Below are 24,287 nucleotides of genomic sequence, written 5' to 3' on the forward strand. Positions count from 1 at the left end.
TATTGTTGTTCTTATTTTATTGGACATTTTTGGGGCTTTTCTATTTCTCCCTACCTTTGCTTTGCTTTCGCTGCTTCCTCAACAATATACTGGTTTCTTTAGAATCCAATATCTTTATAAGGTTACTTGTTGAACAAACTATACAGAGAAAAAAGACAGAGCAACATGAGTTACCATGCGTACTCGTAGTAAGAAAACAAAAAAGTTTACATGGTTGGGATGGTTTATAAATAGAACAATAATAGTATGACTTCTTTTTTTTTAATTTGGTTTAGTATGAACTCTTGATTAATGTATTGTTATTTTTTTAAAAAAATTTAATAATTCACACTAATAGTTTCTTCCTTCTGTTTGAGATCCCAAATTAGAAAAAGAAAAAAATTAAGACCAAAGCATTTGGCTACAAATTGATCTTAGTAGAGAGATAAAGAGCACTGATCACTTGAAGCTCTCTAAATTTTGTAGTCCCATTCTATAGTGCTGTCAAAGGATCTTTTCCGATACTCCTCTAACATCTTCTTCATTTACAAAAGACTTTAAAAAGAACAAAATTAAATAAAGAAAGACAGACAAGTGTTGTTGAGGTGATTGATTAAAATGAATGAGGTAAGTTATTCATGTAGATGAAAAGGATTTATTAAAATTTTTATATATTTAGTCAAAAACAAAAATAATAAATTTATAAGATGTAAGAGGTGATAAAGAAAAAGGAAGAAAACTAAAACTAAGTGCATAAGAAATATACATGAAATAAAAATTATAGGTCATATGTATATCGTTATTCTTTTATTTGAGCAACTTGTACTTGTATAAATCTTTTTTATAATTTCTTAACTCGTTTATGTTTGATGGTTCTTTGTCACTTATAATAAGGGTTTTGAGACTATGTTAGATCATTTATTTCTTTCCAAATTCATATGCTATCCCACACATAAGACAAATAAAATAAAATAAATCAACAAGTCACAGTTTACATTCACATTTCCTATTTTAACATTTCTCTTTTAACTTTCCATGGATTCTTTAAAAATAAAATCATGGTAAAGTTTCGAGTTGCAGGCAATACCCATGTATAAACTGGTTTACCTATTGGCGAGACTTGAAATTGAAGATTTTTGACTTATCAGTCTTTTTTTTTTTTCTTTCTTACCGAGAGAATCCCAATTTTAAGCAAATAGAATAATAATATGACTTTTACTTTTTTATTTTTATTTTTTTACTATTTATGATGTGATTTACTTTTATTATAAAATTATTAATTAATATACTATATTTTTTTTAAAAAAGTAATGACTTACCTTAAATCATTGTCAAATTATGTCAAGAAGTAAAATAGTTAAAATCAAAATCAAAATATAATTTTCTTTAAACAATTAAAGGGAAATTATTATTTTATTGAAAGTTCAATATTTATTATACTTTTGTATTAGATGAATTAATGAACCTCAAATAGAAAAAAAAGGACACTTGATAATATTTTTTATAATATACATGATTTATTATTTAATATTTATCAAAAGGAAAACACTGAAAAAGTATATTTAAACTAATATTGGATGGGTGTTTGCATTATAAAGGTGCCTACTTATTAATTCTTTTTAGCGTAGTAAACATCTTGTTGAAATAAAAATATTTCGCTCATTTAAAATTAATTGTTGTTCCTATTTTAAATTTATTTTTTTGTTTGGTGATTTGAGATTAACAATATTAACTTATGTTAGTGGAATTTATTTTCAAAAAGGTTTTCTCAAAGATATAATATAATTTAATTTAATTTTGAGCACATCATATAAGAAACTTAATAACTTTCATTAAAGTTGTGTTATCATTGATTTTGCCCTCAGGTTCATTTCAAAACTATATATAAAATTAAATAGTTTTATTTAATTTTTTAAGTAGTTAACTAATAAGATCTATTTTTAGTTTGTTCAGTAGTTAGTTAGCTTATTTGATGGAAAATAAATTTTCAAAGTTAATGTTACATTCATCTAAATATTTATAATAGTATATATTGAGATTAAAATTTGATACTTGAATCATAAAATAGTGTAAATTAGTTTTCGACCAATGTTATTATAAAGTAGTGTAAATTAATTTTCAACCAATACTTCAATTTGAATCACATCTCCGTGTCTGAAACGTATTGTATCTAATATTTTAAAATATTTTAACGATAATTATCAATCAAATATCTAATTTATAATTTATAAAGTCATAATACACTACAATAAAATATTTAAATAGTGACTAATTATAGTAACAAAATATAATTAGTTAATATATAGTGATCAATTTGTCAACTAAAGTAGTTTCAAAAAATTATAATTGATATCTAAATTGATAATTAAAATAGTTTCAATTATGAATTGGTTTTTAAATTTATCACTAACATTAACTACTAAGTTTTGATTATTATAATAATTGGTCTTTAATTAAAAAATTTGAATTCACACATTAATAATCATATATTTATTATATTTATAAATATTATCATAAAACTTTTAAAAATAAACTAATCGAATTTTGTTTTCGACCAAGGTTAGATTAAAAAGTTGAAGTATTGTTTAATAAAAAAACAAAAAGAAAATAAAAGTAGTGCAGGACGTTCAAGCCAGAGTTAGTCTGAGATAGTACCTAAAATTAAAGTTTCCAGGACGGTGCAATCGTTGGATTCCGCTACCATACGCACATTCGGAATCAATTTAGTTGGAGATCGATTTACCTTTCCCCTTTTGTCTTCGAATTCTCTTTCGTCAATCAAAGAGTTTGTACTACTTCCATTTCCATTCCGTTGATTTTGGCCTGCCTCAGATCATGGAAGTCCCTGACAGCGCCGAATCCACAGTTCCACAAGTACAAAACTCTTCCATGTTACTCTTTTTCTTTGTTTTTGTTTTTCGTTTGGCTAAGAACTTTGTTGCATCGTTTGGTGTGTGAATGGATAGTAGTGTGCGACCGATTTGAATTATGAACCCTAGAATTTTCTCTTTATAGGATAGTGGCGAAACTTATAAATTCGGTAGCTGCAACTACTTGGTTCGTTTTGAGCTCAATTGGTGGCTGACTAGAACAGAAAGAGAATTCCATTATCACGCCTGTTCACTTGCTAATAGTGACGAGTATAAGAATGATTTACTTAATAGAATTCCATTATCTGTCGCTATAGAACTAATGAAATTATGTCTAATCTAGACTTGCGGTGTTGAAATCGATAATATTTTGCTTTTCCCATTTCTAGATGTTTTTTAGTCTGACCTTAGATGTGCAGTGATGCATTTTAAGTTTCTCTCAGAATAAATAAATTAGGTATCTGTTATGATTTATGAGATGGAGAGGCGTGGAGATCATGACCAAGTTTCAAAATATAATGAAAATCACTTTTAGAATTCCGTAGGTTTGTTCAGAGGCTTCTCAATTCTCATAACTGTTCGATGATAAAAGTTATGGAATGCTGGTTATCTAACTGTATCTACCTGTGAGTAAGTTAATGTGTGTACTTTCAGAAATTTGTCCATATCATATAATTCATAATGTATTGAATTGAATTTTATCTTATTGATCATCTAATGAGAACATTCTCTTTTCCTCCTGGTTTTCTTAAAATGTTGCTTTCAAGTGTGTGCTGGGCTTCACCATACTGAATTCACTTAACTTTATTGCTATTCTAATACTTGCCTTAATCAGAATTCTCCAAGACTAGCTGGAACAGTTAACTGGGGAACAGCGACTGTTATTGGAGTATTTGCAGGCATGTTATACGGTGGTAGCAAGGAGGCAGCTGCTTCTGTTGTAAGTATATAAGTAAAAATATGTTTCAAAACCCTGCTTCATATTGCATTTTCAAAGTGTATGCTCAACTCAGAAAAAGGTCATTGAAAGAAAAGATAAGAGTTCAAAGGGCATATTCTGTAATATGGTGTGAGTTTGATTTGGTTTTCTTACTGTTACACATGTCCATGTTGAGTATTTCATAGTTATTTATTTAAATTGTGGTTCCCAAGAATTAATCTCCCTTGTGAAAGTTCTTGGGTCTTCGGTAGAAGAAGAATGTACAATAAAGCAGAAGACTATATAACATCTCCATTACAAAATGAATACAATTTGTTAAAACAATATTTTATGTTATCTAGTCTATAACAGAAACAAAGATAACTAAAGCAGAAGACTGTTCATATAGAATTTTCCAGAATGGTAACATAAGAATGCAGGTGCATACCCATTACGTGGATACTATAAAGATGTAAAAAGAATTGCCATAAACCATAAACAGATGATCAGCTATAATTTGTTTTCTTAATCCCATTGTACCCTTGACTAAGGACGACATGAATTGTTTTTGATTTTGCAAGTTGTTAAAACTGTTGATTATAAAATGTTACGTTGTATTTGCTCATTTGCTGTGTTGTCCTTTCACTGCACCTGTCCCTCCCCTCCGCATGCGCTTTTAGTTTGAAGCTACTCTTTTTCTTAGAAAGGTTAACTAGGTCAGTACATTTTTCCAATCATATGTTTGTAGATTTTCTAATTGTGCTTGTCATCTAGTGTTTGGATAAGGCACACTTAGGTTAAGGCACTGTTTAGTTAACACTAGCTTATGGAAACATATATTTGTTCTCTTATATATGAAATACTAGTGTTAGTCACTTTTAGACCTTCACGAAATAAATGTTCTCTTATATTTTATTGTTCATATTTCCTTAAACAAGGGACAAAAAAGAGTTGATGTAATTTGAAACACAATGATCACACGTGACACATTTTCAGAAATGAAAAACCAAAAGGTGACTATTTTTTAACGGCCTGAACTGAACATATCTTTGTATATAGGGACTAAAAATATATCTAAACCTTTTAATTATTTTTGCTACTTGCATGAGCTCACATTTTATTTGTTTTCTATGCGCTGTATTGCTGTTTAGATAAGGAGAGTAACTATCGTTGTTTCAAAATGTCCTTCTGAAGAAGACTGAACAAATACTACTTATTCTGACTCTTGACCGAAAGAAGATTGATGGCAATTGTTAGAGATTCTACAGTTTTAGAAATATGACTAAAACGAAAATATATTGGGTGGATTATTAGATCATTATCTATTACACTGCTATCGAACCACATGCAGATCTCCACTTGAGATGTTTAGTTCTTGGTTTGAAGGGCATATGTTCAAGATACCCCCAATGGAGTTTGTTAGCAATATCATGTTGATTTAAATTTACATCTAAATGCAACAAAAACCAGTGTCACCTATGGGAATGTTCTTCGCAAACATGCTACTGACATTTATCTTTTTTTATAGCCAATCCTAGTTTTTTTTTCTAGTCAGACATGTTGCTGTAAGTATTGCTAGTCTAGATTATCCCAATTAACTGTCGCAATCTTAAGGAATTTCACATGTGTTGCTAGAGCAAGGATGCCGAAGTTATGTTGAAACTTGGGAGCACTGAAGATAAACGCGAACAATATCGATTGATGAGAGATGCAATGGAGAAACGATTCCTTAGAGTTACACGGGGCTCAATAGTGGGAGGGATACGCCTTGGAATGTTTACTGCTGCATTTTACTGCATGCAAAATTTCCTTGCAGAGAAGAGGGGTGTTCATGATGTTTTTAATGTTGTTGGAGCTGGATCAGCGACTGCTTCAGCTTTTGGTTTAATCAGTAAGAAATCATACACTTACAGTACTCGATATATTGTTACTTGGGAAGATGATGAGAACAGCTAACTGTTCTACATTTTTATCGTACGTTCTTTAGGTTGAAAATCTTTTAGATAATACAAAATGGTCAGACCACAAAATTAATGCGTTGATATGTTCTATCCTGTTTTGCTGTTTTGTTTTAGTGCCTGGATCACTCCGTTGGCGAGCAAGGAACATGGCGCTAGGGTCGGTGCTGGGAGCAGCATTTTGCTTTCCTCTTGGTAATGTTGATTATTATTTGTTGAGTAGTTTTGCTAGTGAATAGAGAGTGGAAGCAATTTTATTATTTAATTGTTGAATGATATACATTGCTTATCTGAATTGTGGATGTGCGGCTATTTATTGAATTTTTTTTTCCCGCTAATTCTTTGGCAGGTTGGGTCCATCTGAAGCTGGTACAAATGGCTAATGAAGCGAGTCAGGCAGCACATCCACCTGGTCAGAGAGAAGTTAAGAGTGGGGTTAGTGCTGCAATTGAGAGGCTTGAAGGAAATTTAAGTAAATGAAATGCTATTGTTTGGTGTGACGCCCCTCATGGTCAGCACGCTCTAGCATTTTTATTTTCGGAGAAGAGGGGTAATTTTTGCGTTAAGGGAATGATGGCCATACCCTTTTATCGGAAGAAGTGCTAATTCAATAATTTAGTTGAACCTGATACTCAAGATTTTCATGACATTAAGCAATGATACTTTCGGTCTAGGTTAAAAATAGTAAGCATATTTTTAAAGTGCTTTGGACTTCACTTATTGTAGTCGCTCAAAAACAAGAAAAAGGGAAAATTAGTGGTAATGAGTAAAACTTGTACAGACGGTCCAAGCTGGCATTCTGGGTAAAGTTCAATCCATAAAAGAACAGATTGGGCTACTTGTCCACATATCAAATCTGCATTACAGGTATGAAAAGAAATGCAGAAAGTTGGGAGGACATTACAGAAGAATCAATTCAGACGTAAAGCCAATTTTGTATTCAGTTTGAAATGGGTATAAGTTGAGCAAGACCTCTGCTCTAAGGTGTTCTCATGAAGAACACCGTCCTTGTAAGTAACATTATTACATTCATCGTTTACAGTGCAGAAGCCAATTGCTGTTGTTTTATGAAGGCTGCTCAGGAGAATGTTGTACGCTTCAAATATAGTATGAAATTATTGCATATTGCTTTTACATGTTCTATCACCTAATGGTTAACCAAAACTCAAGTGCCTTCCAATGTTTTTTTTTCTTCCGGTTCATTTCTACCTCAAAAATAATTAAAAACTCGTTACCCTTGCACCTGAATAGACTTTCATTAAGTAGAAGGGGAGTCTTTTAAATTCCTTTCCCAGTTCTTTGTAACCAAATAATATTCAGGCATTGATTGTCGAAACTAATCATGTTTTTCTTAAAAGATCTTAGTTTACAACAAAAATAAAAAAAAACCTAACTAAACCCCCTTTCAAAGCATTGCAAAACATATAAAAAAGATTGCCCAACGATTTTCTTATTTTACGGTGCAATGGTGTCTTGAAAAAAAACTCGACTAATGCTCATTCCTTGATAGCAGTGCCATACAAGTTATTCAAAAGAATCAAATATTTGCCGGCTTAAAAAAACTTTACAAGCGGGAGCATCAAAAGCAAAAAGCTCCAACAGTTTTCTTCTGTCCTGTTGGTTTAGCAATCAAACGTTCAACTATAAGCCATTAGCAAGGGGTGCGGAACAATACAACATATCAGCTACAACAAACTTTAAACAATAACTGGGAAAGCAAATAACCATGACCTATCAATTGATTTGATATTAACTTAGAATTTAAGGAACAGCAAAAACAAAAAACTATAAGCATTAAGATACTCTCGTCTGCCACTGCAGCACGGGTTTGAATGGCATCGCCCATATATCATGATTGACTCCAAAAAAATCTTCTTCCACGTCTATTTTGCTCATGTTTTGCCACGAGCTCCATCTTCAACTCATTGTTAGTTGTGCAGCTTCTATAAACAATATAAAATTTCGCATTGTTCCTTACCCTGCAAAGATCCAGGGAGATTTAAGGTAAGAAGCTACCATGTCTTTCGAAAATTTCTTTGGACTACATCTGACTGCTCATCCACAGATGGAAGCCACCTCACCTTAATGTGTAGACAACTAGTCATCGGATCTTAAGACTAAATAAAATACAAGGAATTGTACCCAGACAAGGGTAGAGTCTATATCAGATACCACCGGTTTCAGTAAAACATTGTTCAGACAGGCTTACATTGGAATTAATTGAGACTCGAAACTAAAACTTGTTCAATCTATCCCTGCTGAATATATACCATGACTATCTAAAACTTTAACATTCCACAGGATTTGGTAGGAATCATGAGAGAAAGAAAAAATGCTCCACACGTATGATGTGTGTTCTACCAAATCTTTAAAAAAGCCAGCCAAGATTAAAAAAGAAAAGGTATATATCCAACTCCTGGGATAATAGGATAATGGCATTTCAGAATAGAACAGCCATTGCATAGCTATCGTTTTAATTCCTTAACATAATGAGGTTCCTAACAAGAAATTGACATTGCTGACAAAGAAATTAACATTTCTAAACCTAGTATTAAAAAGCCAGATAAAAAAATTACCATTAACTTGGCTATGAATTGCACCTTCTTGCGCCTTCTTTTTTGTCTTTTTTACTGCCTCTTCTGTAACCACAAAGTTTGTTAATGAATAATGAAAAACATATGAAAATATTTTTTGGCTTGTACACAACAAAATGATGGGCAACTTCCCTCCTAGAGAAGTCATACGCATATAGTGTGAAAATTCGTAAAAAGACAGGTAATATGTATTGAAAACCATAATCACTATGCTGTCAGTGACAAGATACTTTTATTACATAACCTATGATACCTTTAAATTTTCTTTTCTTGTTAGCTCTCCTTCTCTTCCTTTCTGCCTGTGTAAGCTCTACTTCTTCCTTGATATCACCCTTGCCATCAAACACCTCCTCAGGAGCCAACATAGCAGCATCTGAAACAGCCACAGGAGCAATCTACCCATGGAAGGTATAATACATTGTCAGTAACTGATAAATGTAAGAAACATAAGCACAAAAAAAAAACTGATAAAAAGAATAGCTGTTTACTTCTTCCATTGCCAGAGCAGGCACATTAGCTTGAATAGACATGTCCTCTATAACCTGTCCATTTCAATCCAAGGAAAAATAAGAAGAAATTTCAAGTCAAGTATTAATAGACTATCATGAGATAAAAAGATCGTCGGTGCCATACAGGTTTTGGGGCAAAGTTAAAATGAGATAGGGCATCCAGCTTCAGACAGAGTCTCTTAAACAGCATGTTAGCCTGATAACGAGTACAAGGTGTAAGATTAATGCATAATAATGAAATATATAAAGGGCGGTTACACAACCTGATACAATTAGCCAACTTTGTATAATGCATGAGAACATGAAGCACATAACAAATGAGAAGAGATTAAATAGCACAATAAACAGATACAAAGTAAAACAATCAAGATTTGCACCTCATTCTTTTGTTCATCTTTGAATGACAATGGAGCAGATGTGGGGTCTGTCTTCTGAACATATTCTTGCTGTCAACAATTAAAAAAAAATACATTTGAGGTACATCACAAGTAAGGATGAAATTTACAAACCCTTGACAAATTAGTAAAAGATTTTCAAATGATGCAGAAAATATACTTAAAGTACAAACCTCGTAAATTTCTGCAAGTCCCTGCTTGCTTTTATTGTCATCCTGAATTCATAACAAAAATGAAATTACTTGTACAAATTAGTTACATACAGATAGAGCTAGACAAAATGTTGATTGAACAATAAAATCTATTTCAGTTAAATAAGTCTTACCAACTCTTTAACTTCCCGAGGCGCTTTAGACGGCAATTTAGAAAGCCTTTGCACATCATTAAAAAGCCCCTATAATAAACACAAGTGTACATTAGAAAAAACGTAGTGTTATGCAGTTCATCTCATGTATTACTTGCAATAATTATATAATCAGGCTTAACACACCCAACTTTTTACCAAAATGGTAGAAGTTGCCATCTATGTATCAGCTCCCACTCAAGTAAATGACATGATGAACTATAGTAGACGCCCAAATCATGTCAGTTCAGCATATTAAGTTACCTCAATAATCCTCTTCTTGATCATATCCTCGATAGAAGCTGTAACTTCCTCAGTGATTACAGGAGCAGGCCTCACATTGTGCTCAAAGTCTAGATCAACTTCCAATGCACTATTTTTGGGTCTCTTTGCAGCAGTTACCTGTATAAAATCATCAATAATCAAAATACCAGATTAGCATAAAAGCCTGCAAATCCAACCCAAAAAGTAATCAGATAAAAAAAATGAAAAAGGGACTAATGTATTACCTCACCCTGCATAGTCCATGTTTTTGGCTCTATGTTAGCTTTCTCCATCTGCTCTATCTTGGATTGAATTTTTTCCAGCTGCTTTTCGTGGGCAGATGCAGTCCCTTTCTTCTACACATGTGTAATAAAATAGAATAAGAAATTAAGAAAACTATTTACAAAATAAATAGTAAATAATATATATATATATATATATAGAGAGAGAGAGAGAGAGACCTCATTGTCAAATTCCATATCATCCTCATCTTCAGAATATTTAGATTCCTGAAGTACTTGAGCTTTTCTTTTTGAGCCCCTTTCCTTTTTACCTCCAAAGAAGTCTTCATACCTGATGGCAACAGGTGAAAAAAATGAACCCCGCATACAGACATGGTAAAAATCATCTAAGGTAGAAATAAGTTATACAAGGAGTAATATAATGAAAAAGTATCCAGACAATTGCATAACATGATGGTGAAGCTTTAATGCAGAGGACAACCATATTGTTAAAGTCCCAAAGATAGAGATCACACCTCGACCTTCAGCTACAAATAGGAATTTCACGTTTCTGGTGGGAAAGAGGAGAAGGAAGAAGAAAAAAGGATGAAGAGGATAGAGGGAAAGGGAAGAGAAACAGAGAGATCAAAGAACTGGACACTGCACTGCTCTCATTATCATTCAGTCTGTCAGCAGTCCTACCTTATTTATACCAACAGCCACAAAATCCTAGCTAACAGCAGTAGACTAACTAATTAACACTCTTTTCTTATTATATATATGTGATGAATAGAAGAAAGCACAACACTGATGACAAGGGCGACCGCAGGAGTCTTCACTTAGTAATGGGAGTATTCAGCGTGGGACTCATACAGATAAATATCAGAAATAGGAAAAAGAGAAACAAGCTTTCACATCTATATCTATAATATCAAAAGAACTAGCCTAATATACATTTCTTTGTCCGATGAAGAGCAAGTGGCTTGATTTTTCCACAAATTTAGTAAGAGGCTGGTCCCTCCCCTCCCTCTCCCATGTTTGGAAATAAGATCAAAAGAATAAAATAAAATTAGATAAGGCATTGCATATCAGGTTGTCACGTGACAAGTGTTAAACATTAAAATCACAATTCTACATGTACTATCATAAGGCTAGACCTCCGGGTTATAATGCTTTGATATTGTTACTCGCATCTCACCACAAAGTCTACCCAAGAACAAGACATACACATGCGGTATCTATAGGTATTTGTGGAACATAGATCGTCAAGCAGAAGTGAAGCAATTTAAAGCTTTTACTTGGGAACTTCATTGACCAATAAGTGAAATTATGGACTAGTGACAGTGGATATAACCAACAACTTGAGTTGCAATATTAAAATGGATGAAGATCCTTTTATTTCTAGTAGGAGGACAATAATAAACACCTTGCATTTTCCATGTCCTCTGCTTCTTCGTCTACATCATCTTCGTCACCAGACCCAAAATCATCATCCTAGATAAATATAATCAGAATGGGTCACGAACCAAATAATTAATAAACAACTAAATAACAACTTAACAAGCGCTGAACATCATAAATACGGATTGGACAGCCAAATTAGAAGAAAAGAAAAATACTAAAAAAGCAACATATATCACTATTAAAAAAAATCAACAAAAACAAACAAGACCCTATTATACCTCACACAAACCCTAACAGTAATACCAATTGGCATGAACTACCTAAAACAACTGTGCCAGGTCATGATCGTGTTCAGAAACCCCAAAAAAGACTAGTGAAAACCACACTAAGCAAAGAGCAGACTCACCTCATCACTTTCCTCGTCATCATCTTCCTCCTCGCCTTCTCCGTCTGCCTCACCATTCTGAAAATCCTCTTCCTCCTTATCTAAGTACTTCGCCAATTCATCTATTTTCAAGAATTTATCCTCAATGCCACCGCCTTCTTCATTATCCTCTTCGTCTTCCACTTCATCTTCCTCATCCTCTTCCATTCCTTCTTCTTCTCCCTGCTCTTCTTCGTCCTCGTCTCCTTCTTCTTCCTCTTCCTCATCCAACTCCTCGTCAAAACCGTCGCTATCTCCCTCCCCCTCGTCTGTACTCTTTTCCTCCACCTTGTTCCCAATTTCCGAAGGAACCTTCAACTGGAAAATCTCTTCAGGATTTTCAGCCAGCTGCTTCAAACGGCGGCGCAGGGTGGATAACAGAGGCTGTGATTGGAGGTCGATTTGTTGCCATATCTGTTCAGCGTCGAAACCTTCCACGAGGAGTTGGTCCAATGGCGTTTTAGGGGAAAATGGTTTTAGTTTAGAAAACAAGTATTGGGACGCCGTACGAGTAGCCTCCGACAGCTCCGCGTTCGGCGCCAACCATAATGGTGGATCCGTCGCTTTCAGGCGCCGTAGGGCTTCGACGCCAGCGTCACTCGCGTTCGCCATTGTTGGGGCACTGTCTACTTTCTCTGGTGACAAAAAGGGTTTAGTTTAGGGTTTTAGCACAAAGAAAATTTCACAGGACTGAAAAATGAGCGTTTTCTTGACCTAGCAAATAAATAAATTCGATTAATTATAGAAAATTACTTTTTAAACACAAATTGGAATTGGACTAATTTTTAGTATGTTATGTTTAGATGTATGTATAAAAAAGTGAAGGATCTATACAAACTATTATATATTATTATCAATTCTGCAATTAAGTAGTAATATGATAATACAAATATAAAATCATTCCTCTTTAACCATCGGATATTTTGATCAAATTAAATTCCTTTAAAATACTTACTTTTTCAACTTTTATATTTAATCTTTGAAATTTTGTATTTTTTTAATAGTTATATTTCAAAATTATATAAATAAAAATCGATTTATAATAGTTTGTACAAGCTATATGAAATATTATATATATATATATATATATATATATAAAAATAAAGACTACACTAAATAATACCAGTAAAACAAGAATAAGATAATTAAGTTTATTATAACAAAGTAATATGATTTATAAAGTACAAAGTTTAAAAAATTTAGAAAAAAATGTATATAATTATCTTTTATCGAGATGTATTTAATTTATCAAATTATACAATAACATGTCAAGTTCTTGTGTTGAACTAAAGAAACATTAGGAAAGGTGGGAAGTCAAATCAATGAACTAGATTGATGCACAACTATGAATACAAGTGATGCTTAAGTAGTTTCCATTCAAAATTATTCATGAATTCTATATATTGCTCTGTGTAGAATTGAACTCAGTGTAATGGAGATTTAACTACTACAAGTTCCACATCATGGCAGTATTATGAAAGGACAATGATACTTTAACTCATTTTTTTTACCCACTTTTAACCCACCACTTCAATCACCATTAGATCATCACATCACATCACTAAAAAGAATAAAAAAATGATCTAATGGTGATTGAAATAATGGGTTAAAAGTGGGTCAAAAAAAGTAGGTTAAAATATCATTTTCCATTATGAAATTAGAAAAAAGTGACAGCATTGTGTTTTAAGGATAAAAAAGTCCACAATTCTACAATAAGGTTTTAGACCTCAAACTTGGACTTGACACAAGGACTAAATAATGTGTGTGAACTTTCTCCAAACACTAGACTTTAACAGATGCACAATGAGTACTAAAAATAGGAAATGGCAACAAAATTCAATTTGCAACAGTATGCATACTACAATCAGATATGCATGATACTAAAACACAACATGATACTCTGGACAAAAGTAAACTTCAAACACAACAGCAAGATACTCTATCACATTCAGTTCAAATGCAGAATGATTGCAATAGGAAGAAAAATTAAAGGAAAATTAAAGGATGTGTTACCTCGACACCAACCCAAGAGCACCAAAGCACCAAAGGTAGTACATTCCCCCACGGCCAGAACAGCACCAAACGCAACACCCTCCCAACAGCACCAAAGGTAGTGTTAAATTTTAGTAAAAAAAAAAATTATGGTGTCAAAATACCAGTGTCCTTTTTCATTTTAAAAAAAGTTGTTTGACAATATTTGACAATCATTTCACAACACAACTTTTATAACGGTAAAATAGTCTTAGCAAAAGTTAACTTTTATGAGAAAGTGAATAGTTATGAAGGATAATGTCAAATTTTAGTAAAAAGGAATATGGTGTCAAGATACTAATGTCCTTTTTCTTTTGAAAAAAGGTTGTTTGACACCATTTCATAACTTTTATAGAGGCAAAATAATCTTAACAAAAGTTAACTTTTATATTTTTAAAAAAGAAGAGAAATTGAATAGTTATGAGGGATAGCGTCAAACTTTAGTAAAAAAAAAAGTACGATGTCAAGATTCCAGTGTCCTTTCTCTTTTGGAAAAAGGTTGTTTGACAATACTATTTGACAACCATCTCACAATTTTTATAAGGATAAAATAGTCTTAAAAAAATAATTTTATATTTTTAAAAGGAAGAGGAAGTAAATAGTTATGAGAGGTAGTGTCAAATTTTAATAAAAATAGAAGTATGGTGTCAAGATATCACTATCCTTTTACTTTTGGAAAAAGGTTGTTTGACGACACCATGTGACAACTATTTCAAAACTTTTTTAATAGTAAAATAGTCTTAACACAAGTTAATTAACTTTTATATTTTTAGAAGGAAACGAAAGTGAATAATTATGAGGTGCAGTGTCAAATTTTAGTTAAAAAAAGTACAGTGTCAATATATCATTGTCCTTTGCCTTTTGGAAAAAGGTTGTTTGACACAATTTGACAACCATTTCACAACTTTTATAATGGTAAAATAGTCTTAAAAAAAGTTAACTTTTATATTTGTAAAAGGAAGAGAGAGTGAATAATTATAAGGAGTAGTGTCAAATTTTAGTAAAAAAAAAAAATATGGGGTCAAGAAAATATCCTTTTACTTTTAAAAAAGAGTTATTTGACATCATTTGACAACTATTTCACACTTTTTACAAAGATAAACAAGTCTTGAAAAAAAGTTAACTTTTATATTTTTAAAAAGAAAGAAAAGTGTATAGTTACGAGAAATAGTGTCAATTTGTAATGAAAAAAGTATGGTTTCAAGATAATAGTGTCATTTTCTTTTTTACAACAAAGTTCGAGAGACAATAGTAAAATGAAGAAAACTTTCACATGAGTTCAAAGCTACTCAATGGACCGAACAAAGTTTACAATAGCCACTTATTCTCAAACCACCTATATAAAGACTCTCATGAAGAAGAACTAATGTTACTTTTACAATTGTCAATGAAATTTGGTAACGATTTTATAGTTTTAATAAATTTTAAAAACCTAGGGAAAGTGTTAAAAGTTATTTCACTTCAATATTATAAATGATATTTTAATGAAAACATTTATGACTGAAATTATCAAAAGATTATGATGAAAAACAATACATAAATCACAAAAATGATGACACGTAAGTATATCTATAATACAATTGCATATACGAGAACTTAAATTATTTTTATCAGTAACGAATATATTTCTTAGGTAAAAATAATCAGGAAAATGAGAAAAACTAACATAAATAAAAACTTATTTTACCAACCTTAGAGTAAATTTCTTCTAAAACTTATTTGACCAAACTTATTTTGATAATTAAAATAAATACTTAATAATTACATTATATAATGATCTAAATGAATGGCTTTGATGCCTTTCTTTTTCTTCCAACACGAACTCTAATTATTTTCTTTTTTACTTGCTCCCAATGCAAATTCAAACACTGAACAATAATAGAATCAATAAATCAATGCACTCATACTACAGTTTTTACAAACACATGAGTATCAACACAAAGTAACCCCCAAAACTCTCTTTACTTCTAAACCATTGAATTCAAAAACAGAAAAAAAAAACTTATATACTTCACCTCAACTTAAAAACCTTTTTACTATTTTCTTACAACTAATTCTCTTCCCTTTTTCTACCACAAAATTGACGATCTTCCGAAAATTGAACTCATCTCACACATAGGTACGAATCAGGGTACCGCGTTGACAACACGCTGTGTTTCAGCTTCATTATCAAAGCGAAAATGCCATAGCACGGAATATGCAATAATGCCATCGAAAAGTAACTGAAAATCAATTACAAGACAGTGAGAAAGTGTCAGCAAAATATCATATCAACCCTTAATCAGAATCAGATACCCAAGAAACAGAAAGATGCACAAAACAAGAAGAAGAATAAATAATCTATACCACAGTGGAGCATACGAGGAGGACAAATCAAGAAATGGATACGGCCACCTGTTTTTTTTTTTTTTTTTCAGAAAGAAAAAACAAGTATAATTAGGAAATTATGTGTAAGATGTTTCTTTGGTGATTCAGTGATGAGAATAACGAGGAGGGTTGTTACCAGAGTTTAACTATGGCATGAACAATCCACTGGAAAATCACGTATGTAATTGTCCACATGAAAAAGTATCCTATTCGAAACCAAGGGAACCTCTGGAGAGAAGAGAACAAAATAAAGGGTAAGGATTTGAATATGTATATGCAGTGAAAGTGGACAATTAGCTAGAATCAAATCTAGAAACTCACCAAGGAATTTAAAGCCGTGTCACCTAGCAGAAAAACAGCATTGATGGTGTGCATACTGATTACTAGCTGCCACATTACAATTTTGACTTATGATTTAGCTCTCATGTCTCTTCTTTTTTGATAAGAAAAGGAACAGGTATAATACAACTATATGTAATCGATTGAGTCACACATGGCTTACCAAATTTATGTGGTAATCTTTGATTGTTAGAAACGGAACAATTATGAACCAAAACACACAATCTGTGAGCATTACAGCACCTGCAATCATCTGTTCATAAAAAAAAAGCAAAAACAGTGGCAAAAAGATTACTAAAGTTGAGTTCATCAGTTATCTAAAGCAGTGATGTAGGCCAAGTTTACCTGGAATATTATTTGAAAGATATAACCCCAGGTGCCAGCAGGTTGGCGAACAAGATGTTCTTGTGGAGTTCCTAATCCTTTGTCATTGTTTGATGGATTAGAACACTGGGGGATTGTAGGAGCATCAGAAATTCCTTGCTCTGCATCTCCATCAACATTTCCAACCTTGTCTCCACTTGCTTTTTTAAGATGCTGGTAACATCCATGCATGGAGAGCAAAGATCCCAGCTACAAAATCAAACATACAATGGCAGTGTATAGCCAGGTTATGCACTGGATTATATACATGAAATAGCAAAAGAATTATACAAGAGGCCCTTCATAAAAGTGTTTACCCCAAAGTAAATGGTGACTGCAACAAAAGTCCACCTGTTTCATAGCAACAAAATGAAAGAAGGAAAAATTAATAATCAAAAGCCAGAAGAGAAAAACAGACCCTTTTTTATACAAAGGGAAGCAACTTCAAATGGAAGTTATCTTAGCCACACACAAAGCCATGATCATAAAGGGGATTCAAAGAGAAGAGGACTGATTGAACTGCTATCAATCCCTTCATTTAGCAAAACAAACTAACAGCTTCGTTTTTTATTTGAAATTGATTAACTCATGCATTAATTCATTTTAATTTAATGAGGGAAGTTCACTGTAGTTAAACATATGCAGAGAGACCCTGTGCATACAGTGTGCATTAATCCTTTTCAACAGCATTCAAATTTGACATGAAGAAATTCGAAATGGAAAATGAAAACTCACTGAGTGTAAAAGTAGAAAATGCTTCCTCCGTCAGCGGTTGCTGTCAGTACGAGAAGCACCAAAAGCACAACGAATGCAAAAACTCTAAACCCCAGTAACCAAACAGGGTGAATTCCTTTCAAACAAGGCCTCCAAATTTCATCCTCGTACAAAGTCGAGGATGTTTCTTTCTGGGCATCATTTCTTGTTGCTGTTTCTTTCTGCCCTTCCTTGTCATCATTTCCTGTTGCCTTCCGTGAAACTTCATACTTCAATATTAGCAATGAGGAAAAGATAGCTGAAAGCAGAACCCAAATGACACAAACCAAGACCCTCCAATTCCACCAGTAACTTTGTGTGGTTGTATCCGCAGTGATGATGGGTTCCCACGTGCCTTTTGGAGAGCCAGTCACGAACCTCATTTCGTTACTTCAGAATCTCTCACAGGTAATGGAGAGGGAGATGGGGTTGTCCTGCTTCTTCCCCTTGGAAAAATCTCTGCAATGCTATTGAATAACAAAACAAATAGAATATAACAATGAGCTTATAAGAGAATAGGAAGCTATTAAACTTGTTCTCTGCGATCAAAAGTGGGGCCTAAGAGAAAGTACACATGATAGTGATTTTTCATGCATTTCAAACTAGGAACAGCTGCAAAAGTTTTGGGCCAGGGAAAACTAAAAGGATGAAGTCTCTTGACCCATTTTAGCCACATTAACTAAATGTTTAATTATCGGATAAGGTGGATATTTCAGACTTTGAATAGAACACCGACAATTTTAATTGTATGTGGATCAGTCTATAAAGGAAAAAAAGAAGCAGCTAAGAACTGTAAGCAAAAAGAAAAGGTTGAATTGAAACTTGCAAGGGAAAGCAAAACAATGTGGAGGAGCGAGAAGAGATGCTTTGTTTCTTTGCTTTTGTATATAGAAAACTATTAAAGGTTGTAGACTAGGCAGAGAGAGAGAGAGAGAGAGGGAAAAGAAAAGGATGGTGTTGTGTTGTGTTGTGTGGTGTGCTTGGAGCACAAGCTTCTTCTATCACTTTACTGTTTGTTATCTAACCAGAATCTAGTTGCAGCCTTGACCACCGTATTCCCATGAAAATTTTAAACTATGTTGATGAGCCAAAAGACAAACATGCATGTTTCTGTGAACCCTTCTTGGGTTAATAATCTTATTATATTTCTTTATTTAACGACAGAGAGAAAGACAGAGGAAAGGGACCAGAGAGAGGGTACAATTGTATTTGGATTTTGTATTGAAATGCTTGGGGCCAAGATTCTTCATGTATTCCAAGACTGGTTTGGCCTCGCATGAGTCATGACTTGCTCAAAAAGAAATAAAGTGAAACCACAAGAAAAAAGGGATGACACGGCTAAAAAAAGGTAAAATATATTTTTCATTTTTCAAAAATTAATATGTTTCTGTTCTCTATATTATTAAAGAAGTTTTAGTTCTTTTTGCAAGGGTAAAAACATTAGTCCCTGCATTTGTTAAAGGGGAATGAAGAATATATATATTTTTTTTTAAAATGAAGAGATGAAAAGTGGGTAAATGTTGAGGAGGATGAGAGCTGAAGGAGAGTGAGAAAAACTCTACCATCTTATGAATAGTTGTGTTGAATTCTGAAATGAAGTGTAAAATAAAGTACAATGTATATGTAATAATTTGTTAGATATGAAACATAGGTTGGAACATGGTTTGGTGCTAATGATACTAAAATTGAGTGGTATGATTGAAATGGAGAATGTTTTATTAGGTCCAATTTGTTAGGAACACACTGGTAATCAATAATCAAAGACGGGTTTGGAACGAATAAGGTGGTTGACTCGGAATGATGCAAGAAAAATTGAAGATTCAAGGAAAGCAGCCACTCCACTGTGTCTTGACATGTGTCATAGAACTTGTATCTGAATAACAAATGTCTATAGTTTTTCATAATAATAATAATAAAATAAAATAAGAGAAAAATATAAACTAAAATAAATAATTTAATGAAAAAATGTTGTACAAGTAATGTATGGTTCAGACGCTTGACAGCTAGAAGATGCAGTTTAGGTAAAGGTTTGGTTTTGAATTTTTTTTTCTTTTTCGTTACAAGTTTGGTTAGGGTTTTGAATGTGCATGTGGACCTTCTTCTAGCCACCAAAATATGCGTGTTATTAAGATTATGCTTACAATCATAATCAATGTGTTATCAAAAGATAAGCACAGCGTATTAGATTTTATGCTTTGTTTCACGTTCATATTTTTTGTGTAATCAAGAAAAAAAAAATATGTCTCATGTTGAAAGGATAAAAGACTATTTTTTTGTAAGAGTGTATCAATTATTTTTAAATCAGACACGTTACAATCTTATTTTTATTCTCTCTCTTTATTTTTTTTATACTTGCTTATCTTCATTTTCTTCTTACTTAACTACTTTTCTTTCTATTTTCTTTCTCTATAAGATACACGGATAAGGATGACATTAGTGAAATTGACTATATTGGATTATGTTTATATACAGCTATTTTTATTTATGTCAAGAACACACACACGATATAGTTAAAATAATTTTAATATGAAATAATAGGGTTAAATTATTTATACACCCTTATTTAAATTAGTTTATAAACAATACATAGTTATTGGAGAAGATACAATTGTTGAAGATTATTGGAGAGATGTAGAAAATTGAGTAAAAATTATGTTAGTAATTTTCCAAGTTAAGTTATTCAGAAGGGAGATGTGCGAACAATGAAAAATGAAAAAATAGTAGTAATTCCACAATCTATTATATTACTATATATGCATAGTAGAATGTAACATTAGTGAGTGAGGTTTGTCTTCTCGTATTCTAAGTGGTGAAGGTTGTCCTCGGATTCACGTCAAGTCTTTATTTTTTTTTTGTGTTGACTTTTTGTGTTTAATTAATTAATCATTATTTAGTCTATGCATAGTTTATATAAATATTATTTTTATAATGAAACATTATAATAAAAAAACAACATATAAATTAAATTATAATTGAAATTTATGATAAATAAATATTATTAAATATAGGGTTATATATATATATATATATATATATATATATATATATATATATAACTTTTAGTAAAAATTGGAATTAATCTATTTTTAAAGTTTTGATCCAATTTAGTCATCAACTTTAGAAATGTGTGGATTTAGCACTTTTGATCAAAGTTTGTTAAGTTTATTTGACGTTTCAAACGCGTTTCATGATAACATTTTAGTTGTTTATACTGTTTGACACATTTTCGCGTTAGTTGATAAACTTGTTTGATTTAAGGTATGTGATTAGAGTAATGATTTTCACCGTTTTGATGTACTTGATGAAAATATTGTATGTGAATATTGTAACGTCCCGTTTAATTTATAAACGCAATTAAAGGAAACGCCACACATAAGATAGTATAACCACGCAGTCCTGGAGTTTCCAACATCACCCCTACAAAACTAGGCACACCACGATGCCAACAAAAGCAGAAAATTGTTCAACTAGAAGTTTACAATCTAATAACCACGAGTACAGGGGGCCATAGCCCTAAAGAAACATGTCAAAAAGAAGTATAAGGTACAACCCAGATGGCTAGGTAGCGGAATCGTCGTTCCCTTGTTGACCACGAGAACCTCGCCCATCTGCTCCCATCAACCAAGTTGATGATCATCGCAAGGAAGAACAGCCACATACAACACAACCATGCAACAAAACGGGTAAGCTAGAGCCAACACATATTCATCATACAGTTAAATATATATTCACCACCTCATATCCATATAACACCCGAACATGTTATGACTCTTCATTCAATACACTACGACTCGACTCGACTCATCCGAATACGTATAACTTAGTCGAATTCAGCGGATGCTTGCACTTGTGGTGGATACCTCTGCTCGAACCTGAGCTGCTCATCCACGAGCTATGTGTTACAAATGTTACGATGAATCAAATCTCCCTCACCACAAGGTTAGCCCTTAATGAATTTCAGGCCTCCTACTACTCTCACCACAGGAGTCAGTCCGCTCTAAGTGAGACTAACTGCCCCTCAGAGTGTCAGGATACAGTCCTTACCTTGAATCCTTACTTAGTTATATAGATGGGGCACCACCATGGACACCCACTAACAGGGGCCATGGGATTACGTCCCGACCACTGAAGCGTAGCCCCGGAGGTCTCACCTAGAGACCCCAAGGAATTACACGCTGACACGAACCAACATTCATAAAACATCATTAGGAGAACATCAAAAGCATGTTTATAATTCCATACCCATCCATGAGATTTATTCCTCGTATGCATCACATTTTGAATCCATACCACTGATCATCACCATCCCATGAGTCTAGGGTCTCATCTCATATCAATACCATGTTCCTTTAATTTCAAACCACACATTCATTTCACATGCTAAGTCTCATACCAACCCATCATCCACAATTCATGAATCATGTCGAAATATACTTCATGCTCCATTATATACAGATCACTCATCATACAATCATACTCAACCAAAACAGATCATTCAAGGACCAATAGACATTCAAACACAGCACAGTCTCGCCCAGCAGCTCGCTCAGGCTGAGGGGTCTCGCTCAAGCGAGCCACCCCCTCTGCCTAGGCGAGGGCACAAGAACTAGAGCGTGGGCAATGCGGGATCTCGCTTAGGCGAGATCCCTCTCGCCTGGGCGAGTTGCCTGCTCGCTCAAAAGCCACAGCAGCTCGCCTGGGCAACCATTCGTGGAGAAAAAGGCTTAGGCGAGCCTCTGTTAATCTCGCCTAGGCGAGAATAGCTCGCTTGGGCGAGTTTATCAGTGTCCGCCACTGTTTTCACCTGCAACAGACGTAAATACGTACCACAAGCAACAATCCCACCGTATCATACATCCATATCGACAGGTAAACACAAAAGAGAATCACCAAGCACACAAAACAACATACTCGCACCAAACAAACAAAGGATTCTAGCTTCCCCGTACCTAGAATAGCTAGCAAGCGACCCAACACTCCCTCGACACCGAACGCACGAGCACAACAGCTCAAGAAGCGAATGGAAGAACTGAAAGGATAGTGAAACAGGAGCACGATATGGGTTACTTGGAAGCCCTAACGGAAAGAAATGAAAAGGAACAATGAAGACGAGAATGGCTAGCATAGTACTTACATATCGACAGGTAAACACAAAAGAGAATCACCAAGCACACAAAACAACATACTCGCACCAAACAAACAAAGGATTCTAGCTTCCCCGTACCTAGAATAGCTAGCAAGCGACCCAACACTCCCTCGACACCGAACGCACGAGCACAACAGCTCAAGAAGCGAATGGAAGAACTGAAAGGATAGTGAAATAGGAGCACGATATGGGTTACTTGGAAGCCCTAACGGAAAGAAATGAAAAGGAACAATGAAGACGAGAATGGCTAGCATAGTACTTACATGGAGTAGGAAACGACCTCGAACTAGCTCGAAGACGGCAGAATCCTAACCCTAGCAGAGCGTCACGTGAGAGCAAGGGGATGACGGCTGGTTCTTTTCTGAAAGTGAATGAAATGTGAAATTAGGGCAACACTAAGGGTTCTTATATCATGGGCCAGCCTTTAGGCCCACTGTTGCAGGGCAGCCTACTAACTTTAGGGCAGAAATAAAAATGGGGTCTTACATTCTCCCCAACAAGAAAAAATTTCGACCTCGAAAATAAAGACTCACCAGGTAAACAGATGTGGATGTGATTTTCTCATGTCCTCCTTTAACTCCCACGTCGAGTCACCCGTCCTCCAATCCCAGATAACTTTAACAAGACTAACGATCTTCCCACGACGTTCCTCAACCTTGCTATCCTCAAGAGCTATGGGTGGTACTTCTATTGTGAGATCCTCCCTGATATGTATATCTTCAGCTTCTAACACATGAGCTGGGTCAAACACGTACTTCCTCAGCTGTGAGACGTGAAATACCGGGTGAAGGTTCGCCAACTGCGGGGGCAAAGCTATCTCATAGGCCACTGGCCCAATCCTCCTCGTGATCTGATATGGGCCAAGGAATTTAGGCAAAAGTTTCCTTGAGTGGAGAGCCCTTCCCACGCCCGTGGTTCGGGTTACCCTCAAGAATACATGATCTCCCACTACAAACTCCAAAGGTCTCCTCCTACGATCAGCATAGGCCTTCTGCCTACTCTGCGAAGCCAACATCCTATCTCTCACCATCCTCACCTTTTTGGTGGTCTGTTCTAACAACTCTGGTCCAACCAACATCGCTTCTCCATCCTGATACCAGCAAAGAGGAGTCCTACACCTCCTGCCATAAAGAGCCTCGTATGGCGCCATGCCAATGCTCGCATGAAAACTATTATTGTAGGTGAACTCAATCAAAGACAATACTTCATCCCAAGCTCCCAGGTGATCCAATATACAAGTTCTCAACAAATCCTCTAACGACTGGATCGTCCTCTCAGACTGACTATCGGTCTGAGGGTGATAAGCTGAACTCATGGTGAGCTTGCTACCCATAGCACCCTGCAGCGTCTGCCAAAACCGGGATGTGAACCGTGGGTCTCTATCGGAAACTATGCTTGAGGGCACCCA

At 34.1% G+C, this 24,287-nt stretch overlaps 3 protein-coding genes across 3 annotated transcripts; 1 reads left to right on the forward strand and 2 right to left on the reverse strand.

The window, feature by feature from the left end:
- Positions 1 to 2,599: 2,599 nt before the first annotated feature.
- On the forward strand, positions 2,600 to 6,860 carry LOC114175613 (Mitochondrial import inner membrane translocase subunit Tim17/Tim22/Tim23 family protein). The gene is made up of 5 exons (XM_028060376.2): positions 2,600 to 2,853; positions 3,685 to 3,789; positions 5,404 to 5,659; positions 5,844 to 5,921; positions 6,076 to 6,860. Exons 1-5 carry the CDS (start codon positions 2,815 to 2,817, stop codon positions 6,204 to 6,206), a joined length of 609 nt encoding a protein of 202 aa, XP_027916177.1. The 5' UTR covers positions 2,600 to 2,814; the 3' UTR covers positions 6,207 to 6,860.
- Positions 6,861 to 7,199: 339 nt separating this feature from the next.
- Positions 7,200 to 12,581, reverse strand: LOC114179765 (U3 small nucleolar ribonucleoprotein). Its single transcript, XM_028066215.2, has 13 exons — positions 11,863 to 12,581; positions 11,479 to 11,546; positions 10,293 to 10,404; positions 10,077 to 10,187; positions 9,832 to 9,969; positions 9,550 to 9,618; positions 9,398 to 9,439; positions 9,207 to 9,275; positions 8,954 to 9,025; positions 8,809 to 8,862; positions 8,574 to 8,715; positions 8,303 to 8,365; positions 7,200 to 7,705 (listed from the first exon to the last, which is right to left on the reverse strand). The coding sequence occupies exons 1-13, from the start codon at positions 12,490 to 12,492 to the stop codon at positions 7,701 to 7,703; spliced, it is 1,575 nt and encodes a 524-aa protein (XP_027922016.1). The 5' UTR covers positions 12,493 to 12,581; the 3' UTR covers positions 7,200 to 7,700.
- A 3,199-nt stretch (positions 12,582 to 15,780) lies between these two features.
- LOC114177003 (UDP-N-acetylglucosamine-N-acetylmuramyl-pyrophosphoryl-undecaprenol N-acetylglucosamine protein) lies at positions 15,781 to 18,799 on the reverse strand. Its single transcript, XM_028062218.2, has 8 exons — positions 17,716 to 18,799; positions 17,298 to 17,331; positions 16,963 to 17,190; positions 16,781 to 16,870; positions 16,600 to 16,665; positions 16,415 to 16,506; positions 16,258 to 16,305; positions 15,781 to 16,133 (listed from the first exon to the last, which is right to left on the reverse strand). The coding sequence occupies exons 1-8, from the start codon at positions 18,114 to 18,116 to the stop codon at positions 16,016 to 16,018; spliced, it is 1,077 nt and encodes a 358-aa protein (XP_027918019.1). The 5' UTR covers positions 18,117 to 18,799; the 3' UTR covers positions 15,781 to 16,015.
- Positions 18,800 to 24,287: the final 5,488 nt, after the last annotated feature.

Source organism: Vigna unguiculata, chromosome 3, assembly GCF_037176805.1.
Source record: "Vigna unguiculata cultivar grain cowpea cultivar isolate G323 ecotype 2 chromosome 3, ASM3717680v1, whole genome shotgun sequence".
NCBI lineage: Eukaryota > Viridiplantae > Streptophyta > Magnoliopsida > Fabales > Fabaceae > Vigna > Vigna unguiculata.

Excerpts from the sequence above, each read along its gene's own strand:
- LOC114175613 (XM_028060376.2), top strand. The coding sequence starts at position 2,815 with ATGGAAGTCCCTGACAGCGCCGAATCCACAGTTCCACAA. Across the intron at positions 2,854-3,684 it reads CCGAATCCACAGTTCCACAA|AATTCTCCAAGACTAGCTGG; the intron begins GTACAAAACTCT and ends TGCCTTAATCAG. Across the intron at positions 5,922-6,075 it reads AGCATTTTGCTTTCCTCTTG|GTTGGGTCCATCTGAAGCTG; the intron begins GTAATGTTGATT and ends ATTCTTTGGCAG.
- LOC114177003 (XM_028062218.2), bottom strand. The coding sequence starts at position 18,116 with ATGAGGTTCGTGACTGGCTCTCCAAAAGGCACGTGGGAACCCATCATC. Across the intron at positions 16,871-16,962 it reads TCTTTCAAATAATATTCCAG|ATGATTGCAGGTGCTGTAAT; the intron begins GTAAACTTGGCC and ends TTTTATGAACAG. Across the intron at positions 16,134-16,257 it reads TCCTCGTATGCTCCACTGTG|TTACTTTTCGATGGCATTAT; the intron begins GTATAGATTATT and ends ATTGATTTTCAG.
- LOC114179765 (XM_028066215.2), bottom strand. The coding sequence starts at position 12,492 with ATGGCGAACGCGAGTGACGCTGGCGTCGAAGCCCTACGGCGCCTGAAA. Across the intron at positions 11,547-11,862 it reads ATGACGAGGAAAGTGATGAG|GATGATGATTTTGGGTCTGG; the intron begins GTGAGTCTGCTC and ends ATATTTATCTAG. Across the intron at positions 9,026-9,206 it reads AAGATGAACAAAAGAATGAG|GCTAACATGCTGTTTAAGAG; the intron begins GTGCAAATCTTG and ends ACTCGTTATCAG.